This window comes from Dermacentor variabilis, chromosome 2 (genome assembly GCF_050947875.1).
Source record: "Dermacentor variabilis isolate Ectoservices chromosome 2, ASM5094787v1, whole genome shotgun sequence".
NCBI lineage: Eukaryota > Metazoa > Arthropoda > Arachnida > Ixodida > Ixodidae > Dermacentor > Dermacentor variabilis.
In genome coordinates, this window is record NC_134569.1 from 19,617,846 (window position 1) to 19,631,723 (window position 13,878).

Below are 13,878 nucleotides of genomic sequence, written 5' to 3' on the forward strand. Positions count from 1 at the left end.
TAATTATTGGGCCCAAGCATTACAACAAGGGAAGAAATAATCTTTTGCGATTACTACCGAAATCCCCAACTTCGCTTTCACGAAGGCATTACCCTCTTTGAAGGGATGTCAAAGAGGGCAATGCCTTCGTTAAAGTAGTTGTTTGAAGCGATACACTTCGCTGAGAAGTGGAATGGGTGTACCTTAAGAAAGCAGAATGTGCAATTTACTCAACGCCTGATGTTCACTGTCTATTCCTTGTAACCACTGCACAGTAATGGCAAAATAACTTGCATTCGCAAATGTTATGTTGTGACTTAAGGGGATATTACGAGAATCGCAGTTTGTTTCTCCGGTGTACTCGGTGAGCTAAACAAGGCATCTTGTTTAATTCTAGGGGAAATTAGGGGCATGGTATGGATAAGGTGTAGGCAATGATCCAAATGGGTGGGTTAAATGCACATTTTCAAGTATAATAGGCATGCAAGTGGTCTTATTAGTCTGTTTTACGGGCAGTGTAAGACTTAGACTGCTGTGCTTGCATAATTACAATAACTGAGATAAAATTGTGCAAACATAAGGGGAACAATACGCCAAGTTTATGTGCGATGGTAAATGCATGTTGATGAAATACAGCATCAAAAAATTGTGAACAAGTGTTTGAAATTATCACACTACTGCTATTGTCCCAAGAGAGTTTAAGATACTTTATACTTTGAAGGAATAGGTAGCGTTTCAAGTGGAATGTGTCACATAGTTTTAATATTTCTGGGTTATCAAGAAGCATTACAAATAATCATTGAACACTCATTTTTTTTTTCTTACTTTGTCACGCGTGATATATTAGTTTCGGCTGATGTCCTCACTGAACTAACGAAGGCAGCTTCATTAGGTTTGGTGACTGTAAGGACAAATTAATGGGTGATGTGGAGGTGAAGTTCAATATAGATGGCTTCCATAATAAGTTACGTATGCAAGCATTCCAGCATGTTTGAGCATGTCTAACGAGAGCGGAAGAAATGAGCCCGCTGCTCTGGCAGCACTATAAAAGCCGCCAAGACCAAACTTAGCGAAAATTGGTGTTGCCCAATGGAAACTTCCTGTGCAAAGTGGTTGGATCAAATACAGCCTTTGTAAAAAATTTCTTATTCAAGCATTAGAGCGTGTGATATGGCCGCTATCAACTATGCTTCCCGGTGTCTCGACATAGCTGTAGTTTACAACAGGTTCATATTTTGTGGAAAGTGGAGGGGGGCCATTGTAACTACAATGTGTGACAAAATTTTTACGTTCCTGGTCCGATTAAAAGCGTAAATAATAATGAGCCATCATTTTTCTTGCCTTATTTTCATGCATCATAACACCTTCCGCCCTTGTATCAGCGATGTCCTGCATGAACTAAACAATACATTTTGTTTATATTTGGCAAAAATAAAGGGTGCGTTATCACCAATATGTAGGTAAACTTCAAAGATAGAGAACTAATTATGATATTTCTAGCATATTATGCATGTAAGCTATTTGGAGCTTTATGAATGTGTTTTGCGAACAAAAAATTTATCCCACTGCCCTGGAATAACTGTGAACTCAACAGATATCAAATCTAGTAGAAATTGAGTGTGTGGGAAATTTGGGGGGGGGGTTATAAAGCACTAAAGCATTGCATACCCCCTCAGCAGTTGTAGTGGTGGTTTTTAACAGCTTCACTGGATGTCCACTGTCGCAGGGCCGGGATGGCGAGTCCATTTTTTTATGTTAATATTGAAAGTAATTTATGTTGATTGTACGTCGTCACCTATAATTTCGACGGTACTATTACCTAAACTAGTGATACATTTATGTGGCTTAAATACCAAGTACAATTCTTTGCTGAATTACTTAAATTATTTGTAGCGAATGTGCCTTTTCATGTACGCTGTACTGCTGCTACTGGGTGTAATCCGAGATCACTGTGAGTGCACTCATTGCCTTTTGCCCCTGTATCATCTTGAGATGTTATATAGTTGCAAGATATAAATGCAAATTCAGCTCATTTTTCGGGCCCCCATGGTTCACCATGTGTGATTGATAAATGGGTCCCTGTCGGTTAAATATACTTATAACAGAAGCATTTTCAGGTTATTTCACTTATTGTAATAGTAACTGGCAACACACACACACACACAGAGCGAAAGGTCAGACCGTCTGCGGTTTCCCCCCCCCCACACACACTCTAGAAATAGTTGGTATGCCACTGCATGTCTTTTACTGCCGCAGCACATCAGAAAAAGCTCTGAAGGCCTACCAGTATACTAATTAGGCACATCGGTGCTCATCCTATGACATGAGGAAGCGGGTGCAAGCGTGTTTAATTAAGGAATACATACTGTGTCCCGTGAAAATTGCCCCTTCCCACGCTTGTTGAGCTTCACCGCAATAATTTGCGCACACTTCACCACATAATATTGCTGTAGTGAGGCGAAGGCAATTGCCGGAAACTGGCATTATGCAACGCGTTGTGCTTTCCGAGCTTCTAAACCAATCGCGAGGACCACAAAGGCGGAGTTGGTGCCATTGCTGATAGCGGCGAATTCTTTCAATGAAAAACATGGCACAGAACGGCAAGAAGCTTAATAGCGAACGTAGAAGCAGCTAAGCCTAGCGTTGCTGCGGTGGTGGCTATGGCTGCTAGCGGATCTGCGTGCGAGACCGCTGGTTCAAGGAGCGACGAGGTAATCGAAACGGCAGCGGTGGTTTTATTAATGCCATTTCGGACTTGCCATGATGGCAAAAAGTCCGGAAAATCGGATGGCGAAGGGTTCTTGCACCTGAAATTTCAGACATTATTATACATAGGACCTATGAAGTAGGACCATAGGACCTACGTGGTGGTGCTGCGAAACCGTCCGAATTATCGGGCCGTCTGGAAAGTCGGTTGTTGACTAAACACTGGCAACTCCTCCTACTCGGGCCAGCTTTACCGCGACTTTCTTTCCCTTTCAATAAAATTACTGCCAATTTTCCCTAATAGTAGCGCAAATTCCCTGAGTTTTCCCTGAGTTTTTCCAGACTATTGAAAATTTCTGAGAATTCCCGGTTTTCCCGGTTGGTAGACACCCTGAAAAAGCTTACACAGACAATTTGTAAGAGCTATCAGACGATAACTTGCTGCCAAGGAAGGGTATTTACCCTGCTTCAGAACAGGGACCACAATCATTTCTTTCCATGTGGATGGAACGTATCCCGCAGCCCAAATAGTGTTGAAAAGTGTGAGTAGTGTAACTTGTGTGTCAGTATGCAAGTTTCTGATTATTTCATACATGACTCTCAGGTCCTGATGCAGAGCTCTTGCATTTGTTCAAGGCAGCTCTCAACTCGGCAGTACTGAAAGGCCGTTTATATGGTTCATTCTGTCTGCATTTAGGTATGATTGGCTTACGTTCTTCTATTTCTTTGTGTTTAAGTAAGGACTGAGAATAGTGGATTTAGCTTGACGCACGCTCAAAGTGCTCCCCAAGAGATTCTGCCTGCTCTTCTAAGGTATTCCCTTAATCATTCCTCAGAGGCAACGGATGTATTTGTTGCCCTTTTAGCCTCCATATACCATTCCGAACTTTCGCCTTCTGTGTGTACGAACTTATACCTGAAAGGAACCTGTCCCAGCTTTCTCTCTTCACTAGACATCGTATTCACCTTCCCTGCGATTTTATGTGTTAAAGTTCAATTAGATTTTCTGTATTCAGAGATCTGCGCAATATGCCCCATGCCTTATTCTGCCTCTTCCACGCATCGCTACAGTTTTCATTCCACCAGGGAACACATCTTTAAAGTGAACCACCATTCGTTTGCGGGATAAGCTTTTCAGTAGCATCAATAATAAAAGCGGTAAAATATGCAACAGCATCATCTATACTAAAATTGCTTATAAAATCGGGTGATAGATGAGTTGATTCTTTAAAATGCTCCCAGTCAGCCGATGCTAATTTCCAAATAGGAACACGGGGTGGGTTGTCATGCTGTGTTATAAAGTTTAAAGTTATAGGGAAGTGGTCACTTCCAAAAGGATTATTGATCACATTTACATTTTTAGCGCACGAAAATGGCCAAGAGACAGAAGAACAACGCGGACACATCGCTATTGATCCCACTCCATTCCAGATGAGGCAGAAGAGAAGGAGAGCCTATCGTTAGATCTATCGATGAATATGAGTTGTGTTGTATGCTATAACAGGTCGGCTTCTTATTAAACAAACAGGCCACTAGAGGTCAGAAGAAAATTTTAAATTAATCGACCTCTCGTGTCGCATCGCGAATCTCCCCGCATCGTGTTGTGGGCATTAAAATCACCCACGAGTATGTAGGGGTCAGGAAGCTGATTAATTAGGTTTTAGAAATCTGTTTTACTCAGATGATAGTTAGGAGGTATGTATATAGAGCACACAGTCACCAGTTTGTTAAAAAGGATTGCCCAAACTGACACTGCCTCAAGGGGCATGCGGAGGGCGATCTGTTGACAAGCTACAGACTTGTACGCAACTATTGCAACACTGCCGGAGGCATTCGCATCGTTGTGGTCTTTACGATAGATTATGTACTGACGAAGAAAGTTTGTGTATGTGGGTTTCAGATGTGCCTTTTGAACACACAGCAACCTTGGATTATGTTTGTGTAGGAGTTCTCTAATGTCGTCAAGGTTATGAAGAAGACCTCTAACATTCCATTGTAGTATTTGCGTCTCCATTATGGTAAATGTGTTAGGTGCTGTGTGTTTAAGAGATTGAGATTAGTTCATGGGCCCTTTGGAGGTGCCGTGATGCAAGTTTTGCCTTTTTTGGAGCGATCAAGAGAGTCTCGTCGCTCCTAGGCGTTGGTGGCGCCGTCTTGCTAGTGGTTACGCCCATCACCTCTTGCGAGGTGCTGGACACGCGCTCTGCCGAGTGCTTTGTTGGACGTGAAGGTCTCGGAACGTTGGATGAGACCTTTGAGGCCACCTTCCCGGAGGTGGATGGCCCCTTCTGTTGGGGTGGCAGAGCAGTGCTAGCTGCAACCGCCGCGGGGGCAGATACCGTAACTGCCGACTCACTGCTTGTGGGTCAGACATCCGTCGGAAGCCTTTGTGTCGCTGCCCCCTGACACGTCACATTGGCAAAAGTGTTCTTGGGCAGGTAAAATACCTACCTGCATGCCTCCTTGAAACTTATATTTTCCTTTACTTTATTCTTACAATTTCCTTTTCTTTTTTCCAGGATGGATACGACTGCGAGTATGCGGCGTGCTCACCATCACAGTCTACACAGTGGAGAGAGCTCTCGCAAGCTTCAGAGGTGTGGTCACAGGCACTACATTTCACACAAGTTTGGCGGCCTCGGCAGCTTTGCGAACTGTGGCCAAAATGCTGGCATTTGAAACATCTGAGGGGATTTGGCACTTATGGCCTAGCATGGAGCTTAGTATAACCGGCCTCGGTGGTCTCGGGCAGGACACTTGAACCAAAGGTGAGTATTAGGTGCTTGGTTTCAATTTCTTTGCCATCTCACCTCATCTTAATTCTCTTGAAATTGACAAATTTCTGCTCACTGAAGCCCTCCAAGAGCTCAACCTCTGTCAGCTGGAGCAAATCATCATCAGAGAAAACGCCGCGGGTAGTGTTCAGATTGCGGTGTGCAGTTACTGCCACTTGAACATCCCCAAATGACACTAAACTGGGCAACTTTTCATATTGTTTCTGATCATGCACCTTTAAGAGGAGATCACCACTTGCCATCTTGATGCCTTGCAGCCTGGACCAAGGACATCAGTTAAAGACTTGGAAACTAGAAAAGGGGAGATTGTTCGTACTTGTTTATCTGATTTTTCTGAGTGAATGACATGATATCGTGGGAAGTTTGGCCTTCGACGTCCAAAGAACTGGAACACATCTTCGGTGTGCCCTCTTTTCTGAGGGCGTTCAGGAAGGGGAGGGAAGGAACTAGCCATAGACAAATGTAATTTTTGGCAATAACACTAGCCGCCCACCATGGAGCCCTACAAGGGGACGTTACAGGGACTTTAAAAGCAGGTCCTGGAAATGGCAGCTGCCACTATAACCAAATCACTATAACCAAATATGAAATAACCTAGGTTGGCTATTCACACAAGGTTAACCCTTGTTGCCTGGAAAAATTGCAAGTGAAAGCTAGGAGAAGACAGGAAAGATGAAAAGTGAGAGAAAAACGAAGGCTGGAGGGAGAGAGAGACAGGAAAAGGCAACTGCCGATTTCCCCCAGGTGGGTCAGTCCGGACTGCTGTCTACGTGAAGCCAAGGCCAAAGGGGTGTGTTGCCTTCGCCGAGGGGCCTTAAAGGTCCTGACACTTAGCATCGGCTCAACCACCAGGATCCCCTTTTCCCCGGACATGGCTAAGCCACGCACGGTTAAACGCGGGAGGGTCCAACCCTCATGTGCTCGAGTACGTGGTGTACACACCAAATGCCTTCTCACGCAGACGCCCCTGCGGGTGCTGACAGTCTAGGCATGTCTCAACATCATGGGAAACGTTGTTGGTGAGGCATGGCCAATATAACTTCTCTTCTATCCTTGTAAGCATACGAGAAAACCTGAGGTGCCCAGCTTTCTGATCGTCATGCAGGGCACGCAGGATTTCTGGTCACAGTGCACGGGCTCAATGAGAAGGTAGTTTGCGCGGACTGGAGTGAACTACTTCTTCACAAGAACGTTGTCTTGCATTGAAATCAAAAACAATCTTCACCTAAATGCCCAAGGGACAACATTGGTGTTGCCTTCCAAATACTCAATGACGCTTTTAACCTCCGGGCCTGCTCGTTGCTGTTCAGCAAAGTCTTCTGCACTTATTGTTCCCAGAAAGGTGCCATCATCCTCGTCAACTTGTGGTGGAGGGACAATGGGCGCCTGTGATAAGCAGTTAGCATCAGAGTGCCTCTGTCTGGACTTGTAGATGACAGTGATGTCAAATTACTGGAGTCTGAGACTGTTGTACGAGTCTGAGACTGTTGTACGAGGTGTACTGAAGGGTGCTTTAAATTTTTCATCCAACACATGGCATGGTGGTTGCCTATGGCATTGAAGGACCTGCCATATAGGTAAGGGCAGAATTTCGTGGCAGCCCAAATTATGGCAAGACATTCATTTTCCATCATAGGATAATTCACTTACTCTTTCGACATCAATCAGCTAGCATAAGCAATGACCCTTTCAGGGTGTCTACCAAGTTGACATTTCCAAATTCCCTGAGTTTACAGATTTTCCCCGAGTGCCTTTGCAAAATTCCCTGAGTGACACAGAACTTTGCTTTATGTCAAGATGGGGTGACACCATGTCACACTCCGATGCTGTCACTCTCTAGTAACCATGCTAAAAAATAAAAAATGCCTTAATCAAGTTTGAATAGTAAAGAGTAGTGTTTATATTATTCAGAAAGAAAACAGAAGGGTCGGGTTATTAAAATGTACAGCAAATAAAACATCTTCAAAAAATATGGTAAAACCCATTGCAAATCGAGTTGAACATTCCCAAATACAAATCAAAAGGAGATGCATACAGAAGCAAATATTTTCGAATATGACTATTTCTATCACCTGATAGCAAGCTCATTGGTATAAGACCTGAACTTCGTCACAACTGAAATTCTCTCTCAACAGTTGGTAAGACAGCCTCAACTGTCCTGACATACTCACAGTCTGCACACAGCGCCTCAGTGTTGCATTTCACTGTTTTATCTTGGTTTGGAATGAAGGACACCTGCATCTCGGCATCAGCCAACACTGTTGTTTGAGCTCAAGCTCCTTCAAAGAAGCGGTGGCATACTTCGTTTCCTGTTCATTCCTCAATGCGCAAGTCATTTCTGTTCTCATCCTTCCACCGTGTGTTTGCACCACGGACCATTTAAAGCATCCTCTTAGTCAGTTGTACAGTCAACGTCGGATTTTTCGGACTCCCTAGGGGCCACGAAACATCTGAAAAATCAGGCAGTTCGAAAAAATGAATGCATGTCTTTTACTGCCTTCAAGGGCTCAAATCGGCACAGGCACATCTGAAAAAGCTCTGAAGACCTGCCAGTTATTAGGCCTGCACTTATTAGGCATATAGGTGCTCGTACGAACTGTGACAGGAGATGGCAGGCGAACGCGTGTACATGAACAAATGTGGTAAATACATACTGTGTCTCGTGACAATTGCCCCTTCCCACACTTATGCTTCACCGCAATACTTTTGCGTATGCTTCAGCACGTAACACTGCTGTATTGAGGCGAAGCTTACCTTCGAGAACTGGTTTTATGCAACGCGCCGTGCTTTCCGACCTTCTAAGCTAGTCGCGAGAACCACAAGGGCGGAGTCGGTGCCATTGCTGACAGCAGTGAATTCTTTCAATGAAAAACACAGCACAGAATGGCAAGAAGCTTAATAGCGAATGTCGAAGCAGCTAGGCCTAGCGTTGATGCGGTAGTGGGTACGGCTTCCAGCATATATGCGCGCGAGAGCGCCGGTTCGAGCCAGCAAGGTAATCAATATGGCAACGGTGGTGGTGGTTTTGATTAATGTCGCTTCGGACCTGTGGTCATGGCAAAAGTTCCAGAAAATCGGATGGCGAAGGGTTCTTGCGTCCAAACATTCAAACATTCATATACATTGACTTCATGAGGTATGTGGTGGTGCCGCGAAGCCGTTAGAATTATCGGGCATCCGGGAAGTCGGTCGTTGACTGTACACTGGCAGCTCCGCCAGTGAACGACGTGGTGTCAAAGAGGATTCGTTACGATTCCTCTCTGTTACATGAGCCAGCATTACCGCAACTATCGTCCCCTTTAAACAAAAATACTGCTCATTTTCCCTGATAGAAGCACAAATTCCCTGAGTATTTCCAGACTATTCGAGAATCGCGAAATTGAGGTAAATGCAACACACAATTAGAGACTCCCCCAAGTCATTCAAGCACTTGCCTGATGATGAAGGCACTCCTCACATAAATTCTGCCAATACTACTCAAGCACTCGTTATAAAATTGTATTGCATTATAAGCCAAAAGAAAATGCTAGTTGTCCAGTTGTATTTAATTTTCAGAAAAAGGAACTTATGGACTTTACCCTTGACACCGACATGGGCAATTGAAAGGTTTAGTTTTCTCTCGACTCTGCACCAACCGAGCTTTTTTGTTTAAGTAGTTTCACTATAGCGTAGGGCTGCGCTGGTTTGGCTGGCTCGCGCACAAACTGCAAGTAGCAGAAAATTCAACATACATGTGATGTCACAGGATGCTGGAACGATCCACGCCACTTGATCAGAAGCAGCTGCAGCAGCGAATCCACCTGTCTGCCTTGGCTCAGATTCTCCATGGCTATGCATTTGTGTTTTGTTCAAAAAAACCCTACCACCGTATGTTGAGCGCCGTTTTACTCACCGATGGCAGCAAAGAGCGGTGATAGTGTATGCAACATAACCACTCCCTGGTTGGGTGGCAGGAAATTTGAATTGCGATAAAGGTATTCGCACCATTCAGATGCAATTTTCTCGTAAAGTAAGTAATTTCTTGGCATGAAACAAGTGTTGCGAGGTTTTTGGAATCGTATTTAAACAATCCACGTCAACTTGGTATTTGCCTTTATTGTCCCTTTAAGCTCTTGGAATGATTCAGCTTGTAGCACTTGCCACTTGAAATCGACATCTGATTTCGTCAGAAAAATGAATGGCAAAGTAGTCCGCTACAAGCAGGTTGATGACTCGGCATACTTGGGCTTGGCATTACGACTGCATGTCAGCCATGCAAGAACTGTAATATTATGTTATCAATGTCGATTCGTGCAAAAAGAAATACAATGTTTGAAAGTCAAAACATCCCTGTAAACTGTTATTAGCAATGGGCAACACACAAATGAAGCGCCGCCAAACCATGATCTCCTGATAATAACGTAGTAACTGCCAAGCCATTACGACATTGTGTGGCGGCAGCACATCGTGCAGCATTCTCACTGACTCAGGCCACATCGACAGGAACGCTCAAGGGGTCATGGTTCCCATAGTGGAGGGACATAGATGGTTGTTCCATATTGTTGAAACGGGCATAATGCACGAGGGGCCGCATAGATTGCGCGAAAACGAGAGTGACACCATCGTAGTATCTGATATTGCACCGGTACATGCGCCAGTGCATGCCCCGTGCCAAGTTGTTTATGGTGTAGATGCTGTACGCCTCCACCTTGGAGGCATACCGTGCCTAGCAAGTGTGCGACCTTCTTCGCAGCTTCTGAAATTCACACACAGCAGTCGTTCGCTCATCTTGAAGGCCGTATCATTGTCATAGTTCGAATGGAGCGGGGCACGGCAGCGCCCAGTTTGGTCACGCTTCTATGCTATGGTACTCTACGTGTGCCCTCTCTTTAACCATGACCGGGTTTGAAGTGTTTGTTGTAACAGCACGACGATTTAAAAAATGTTTGTTATAGCTGGATGCAGTTTCAATAGGCAGGGTCAGAAAATCGTAAATGCACTGAAATGTGGTCGTTATAACCAATAAATCGTTATATCTGGGATCGTTATAAGCGGTTTTGACTGTACTTGGTTTCAAAACACAGCACTGGAATAGAAAAACACAATATTACTTTTGGACACTTTAGTTTGCAGGACTCCACTGACAAACGCTCAAGGACTCACATAAGAACACATAAGCTTGGTACCCCTACATAATGTGTCGAACATTTTCACATGCAGTCAATTTGAGAAAGTAAGCCTTGCACTTCACTGATATACCAGTATTGTGCACAAGGAGCAATAAACATAATTTGTATGTCTGCATTCCTGTGTGATGTGCTTTGTTCCAAATAACAAACCCACATATGTGCAAGTGTGTAAGAGAAAAGAGATTTTACTCCTTCCCCATAGGATAACATTTCTTCTCACTTGAGGTAAAGGCATGCAGTCATAGCAAAGTTTGTAGTACAATGTGAAACTCCCTAACTTGATATGCATTGCTGTGTTCTAAAACACTTCCTGTCCTGTATCATAACATTTAATGACAAGAGACACAGGTACAAGGCATGAAAAGCCAGAACATGCTAGCAACTTGTTAAGTTGATGAATGCAGTGGAAAAAATGGCTTGCCTTGGTCCCATTGCTATCAGCGTACTCCAGGCCAAAGTAGTCCACTTCAAGCAGGTTGATGACTCGGCAGACTTGGTCAAACAGAACACGCCCGGCTGCCTTGTACTGAAAACAAAGGACAGTTTATTCATCTCACAACAGCTACATAGGTTATGAATGTACAAATGAACAGTTTTAGAACCCAAAATTGTAAACAACACATTGAAAGGAGCACGACTATCAGTGTCCGACAATCTGTGTTTTCAAACTGTATGTTTAAACACTCACACTGTGTAGCAACATAGTCATAGTTGCAACATTGCAACACAGGTTAGATTTATCACACTTGGGCAGTTTATTTTTACAGACAAGCACACATTTTTCTGTTCTACCTAAAAGGGCCCTGAAACACTTTTCTAACTAATCATAAAGTAGCCGCACCATTAAAGGACATCTCACAAGTCTCATGTTGTAAAAAATTTTTTTAATTCTTTAACTATAAGTGAAGTTATCGCAATGATACCTGGCTTTCTCTCTCTTTTCGCCTCCACAAGTGCGCTGGAAGCTACACAGCGGAGAAGCCAAGAGGGCGAAGTTCTGGCCAAAGTTGAGTTTCGTGGTGCCGAAAGGGCTCGTCGCAGAACACCACTGCCATCTATCTCGGAGGCAGCTACACACGCAGTGCAAAGATAAAATCAACTTTCTGTCTTTTTGAGATTGCAGACATACATATTTTTCATTTATTCAATTAAGAATTAGCAGTTATGTATTACTGAGAATGCTCTTGTGATCACAAAATCGCCAATAGCATTGGTGGGCCAGCTGCTTTAGATGACGCTGCATGACCGCATTGCGGAAGTGAGAACAAGCAATCTTTCACTGTTTTTGACACGAGATTGTAAATTTTCTGCTGCATGCAGGGCAGCAATATTTGGCTCACATGTTCACAGCAGCCTCTCAGACTGATTGTCAACTTTTTCTTACTATATTCAAAATGTATTTAAAGAGGCCCTGCAGCCTTATTTTAACTGCTAAGTGTTGTCCCACAATGAATTTCTTGCGTGATCCTGAGGTGAATGCAAAAGTAATTATGAAAATTGACACTGGCAAACAAAAGTTATTCAATTACAAATTCAAAATAAAAGTTCACAGCATTAAAAAAAAAGGCATACCCTTTCACATTTCACTCACCCAGCAAAGACTTATGCTACTTCCAAAACATGACTTACGTCTACGTGGCAGAAGCAATTGTCCCACTGTGACCTTCCTACAACTCAGCCCAATTTGTGACAGATATCATTACTGTGGTTACATCTGCTACATGTGTGACACATTAGCACAGTGCTAGAAGCTACATCTTGCGACATTTCATTCAACCACAACACTTAAGAAATGTTTGTGTTGAGTCATTGTCCTCATATAAAAAAATTTAAAACATGTAGTGTACTTTATTGACTGTTGCTGCCGACACCTCAGCCACAATTATAGCTTGCTCTAGTTGACATTGGTATCAAACGACGGTACCACCATTTCTGCAGCGTATGTCTATGTCTTAAGTCAGTTGGCACTCTGTAAACTGTAATATGTCTATGGACAGGCCAACATACTCTAATGAGTTTCGCTTGTATAATGGAAGTGGCATGTAAGATGCTGCAAGAAAACGAGAAGCTATATGTCGTCCTATACGATGAAACACCTTTGGAAGAGCCTGAATTGCCCCCAAGCCTGATGCGACGCAACATTAAGAGCATGATTTCTGTAAGCCATTGGATAGCACACTTATTGTCTGTTGTAAACATTTGTCATTTAAACTGCACACAAGTGAGACCTTTTTGTAGTTCTAAAAAGCTTAAAACAAACTTTTGTCAAAAAGTCATGACTACATGCTCAACATTAACCAGTACAGTATGATCTCCATGCCAAACCAATCAAAATGAACAGCATGAGACCTACGTGTCACATGCCTTCTGCCTCGCATCTAATGCAAAAATTGCTGGTGTGGGAGGCTGCAGTCGGCACAGAAACTGTGTTCTGGAGCAAATTGAAGGGACACTGAAGAGAAAAATGGTTTGACCTGTGTTAATAAATTGCCCTTCCACACTACCAAAAAAGCCACTCTTACTGCAAGATGCTTGGTAAGGTAGAAAATATGCAGAAATGAAAGACTGGTGGCGACAACACCTTTACATTTCCGCACCAGCTCACCATGAAGTCATGAATTTTAATGCCATCTGCTTAGGCGTAGTTAAATTTATCAATAAAATGGATTACATTGCTTTAAGAGAGCCAAAGACTGAAGTTATGAAGTTTCAAGAACTTTTACTGAACAACAGCAGCCAAAATGCAAAAAAAAGAATTGCCGACAATTACGTTACTTCCTAATGCGAAATTTGAGAGCAGCTCTTCAGCCATTTCAGCTAAACCGTCTGTGAGCCTTGGACAATTCGCCCCGTGCGGAACATTTCGCACCAGCTGCCGCAGATGGAGCATAGCTTGGCGCAACTGCCTCGCTTATCAGGAGGTCACGGGAGGCAGTGCAAAAGCGCATATTAACGGTGCACGGCGAAGATATGGCAGCGACTGACTGACGCCGCTGATGTTGCTAGTGAGTCAACTGAAGGTGGCTCTGCGTTTCAGCTTGGGAAGCGCGCACCGTGATTCACTGATACCAAGCCAGCACTTCGGCCACTGGAGAACACAGCATGCTCTTGCGCAGTCGCCACCACAAGGAGAGGGGGGGGAAGGGGCACACGCAGTGGCGAATGGTGGCAGCTATGTGTTTCAGCTTCTGCAGCAGCACATCATCGAGATCAGCCACCACCGAGCCGGC

The 13,878-nt window shown here is 43.8% G+C and overlaps 1 protein-coding gene across 3 annotated transcripts in view; it reads right to left on the minus strand.

Annotated features, from left to right (window-relative positions):
- Positions 1–13,878, minus strand: part of Cdep (Chondrocyte-derived ezrin-like domain containing protein) — a 231,451-nt gene that overhangs the window by 186,887 nt on the left and 30,686 nt on the right. For all 3 annotated transcript variants that reach the window (XM_075679830.1, XM_075679829.1, XM_075679831.1), the window contains exon 3: positions 11,070–11,174. In XM_075679830.1, the coding sequence (XP_075535945.1) occupies positions 11,070–11,174 (105 nt within the window). The remainder of the gene's footprint in view (positions 1–11,069; positions 11,175–13,878) is intronic.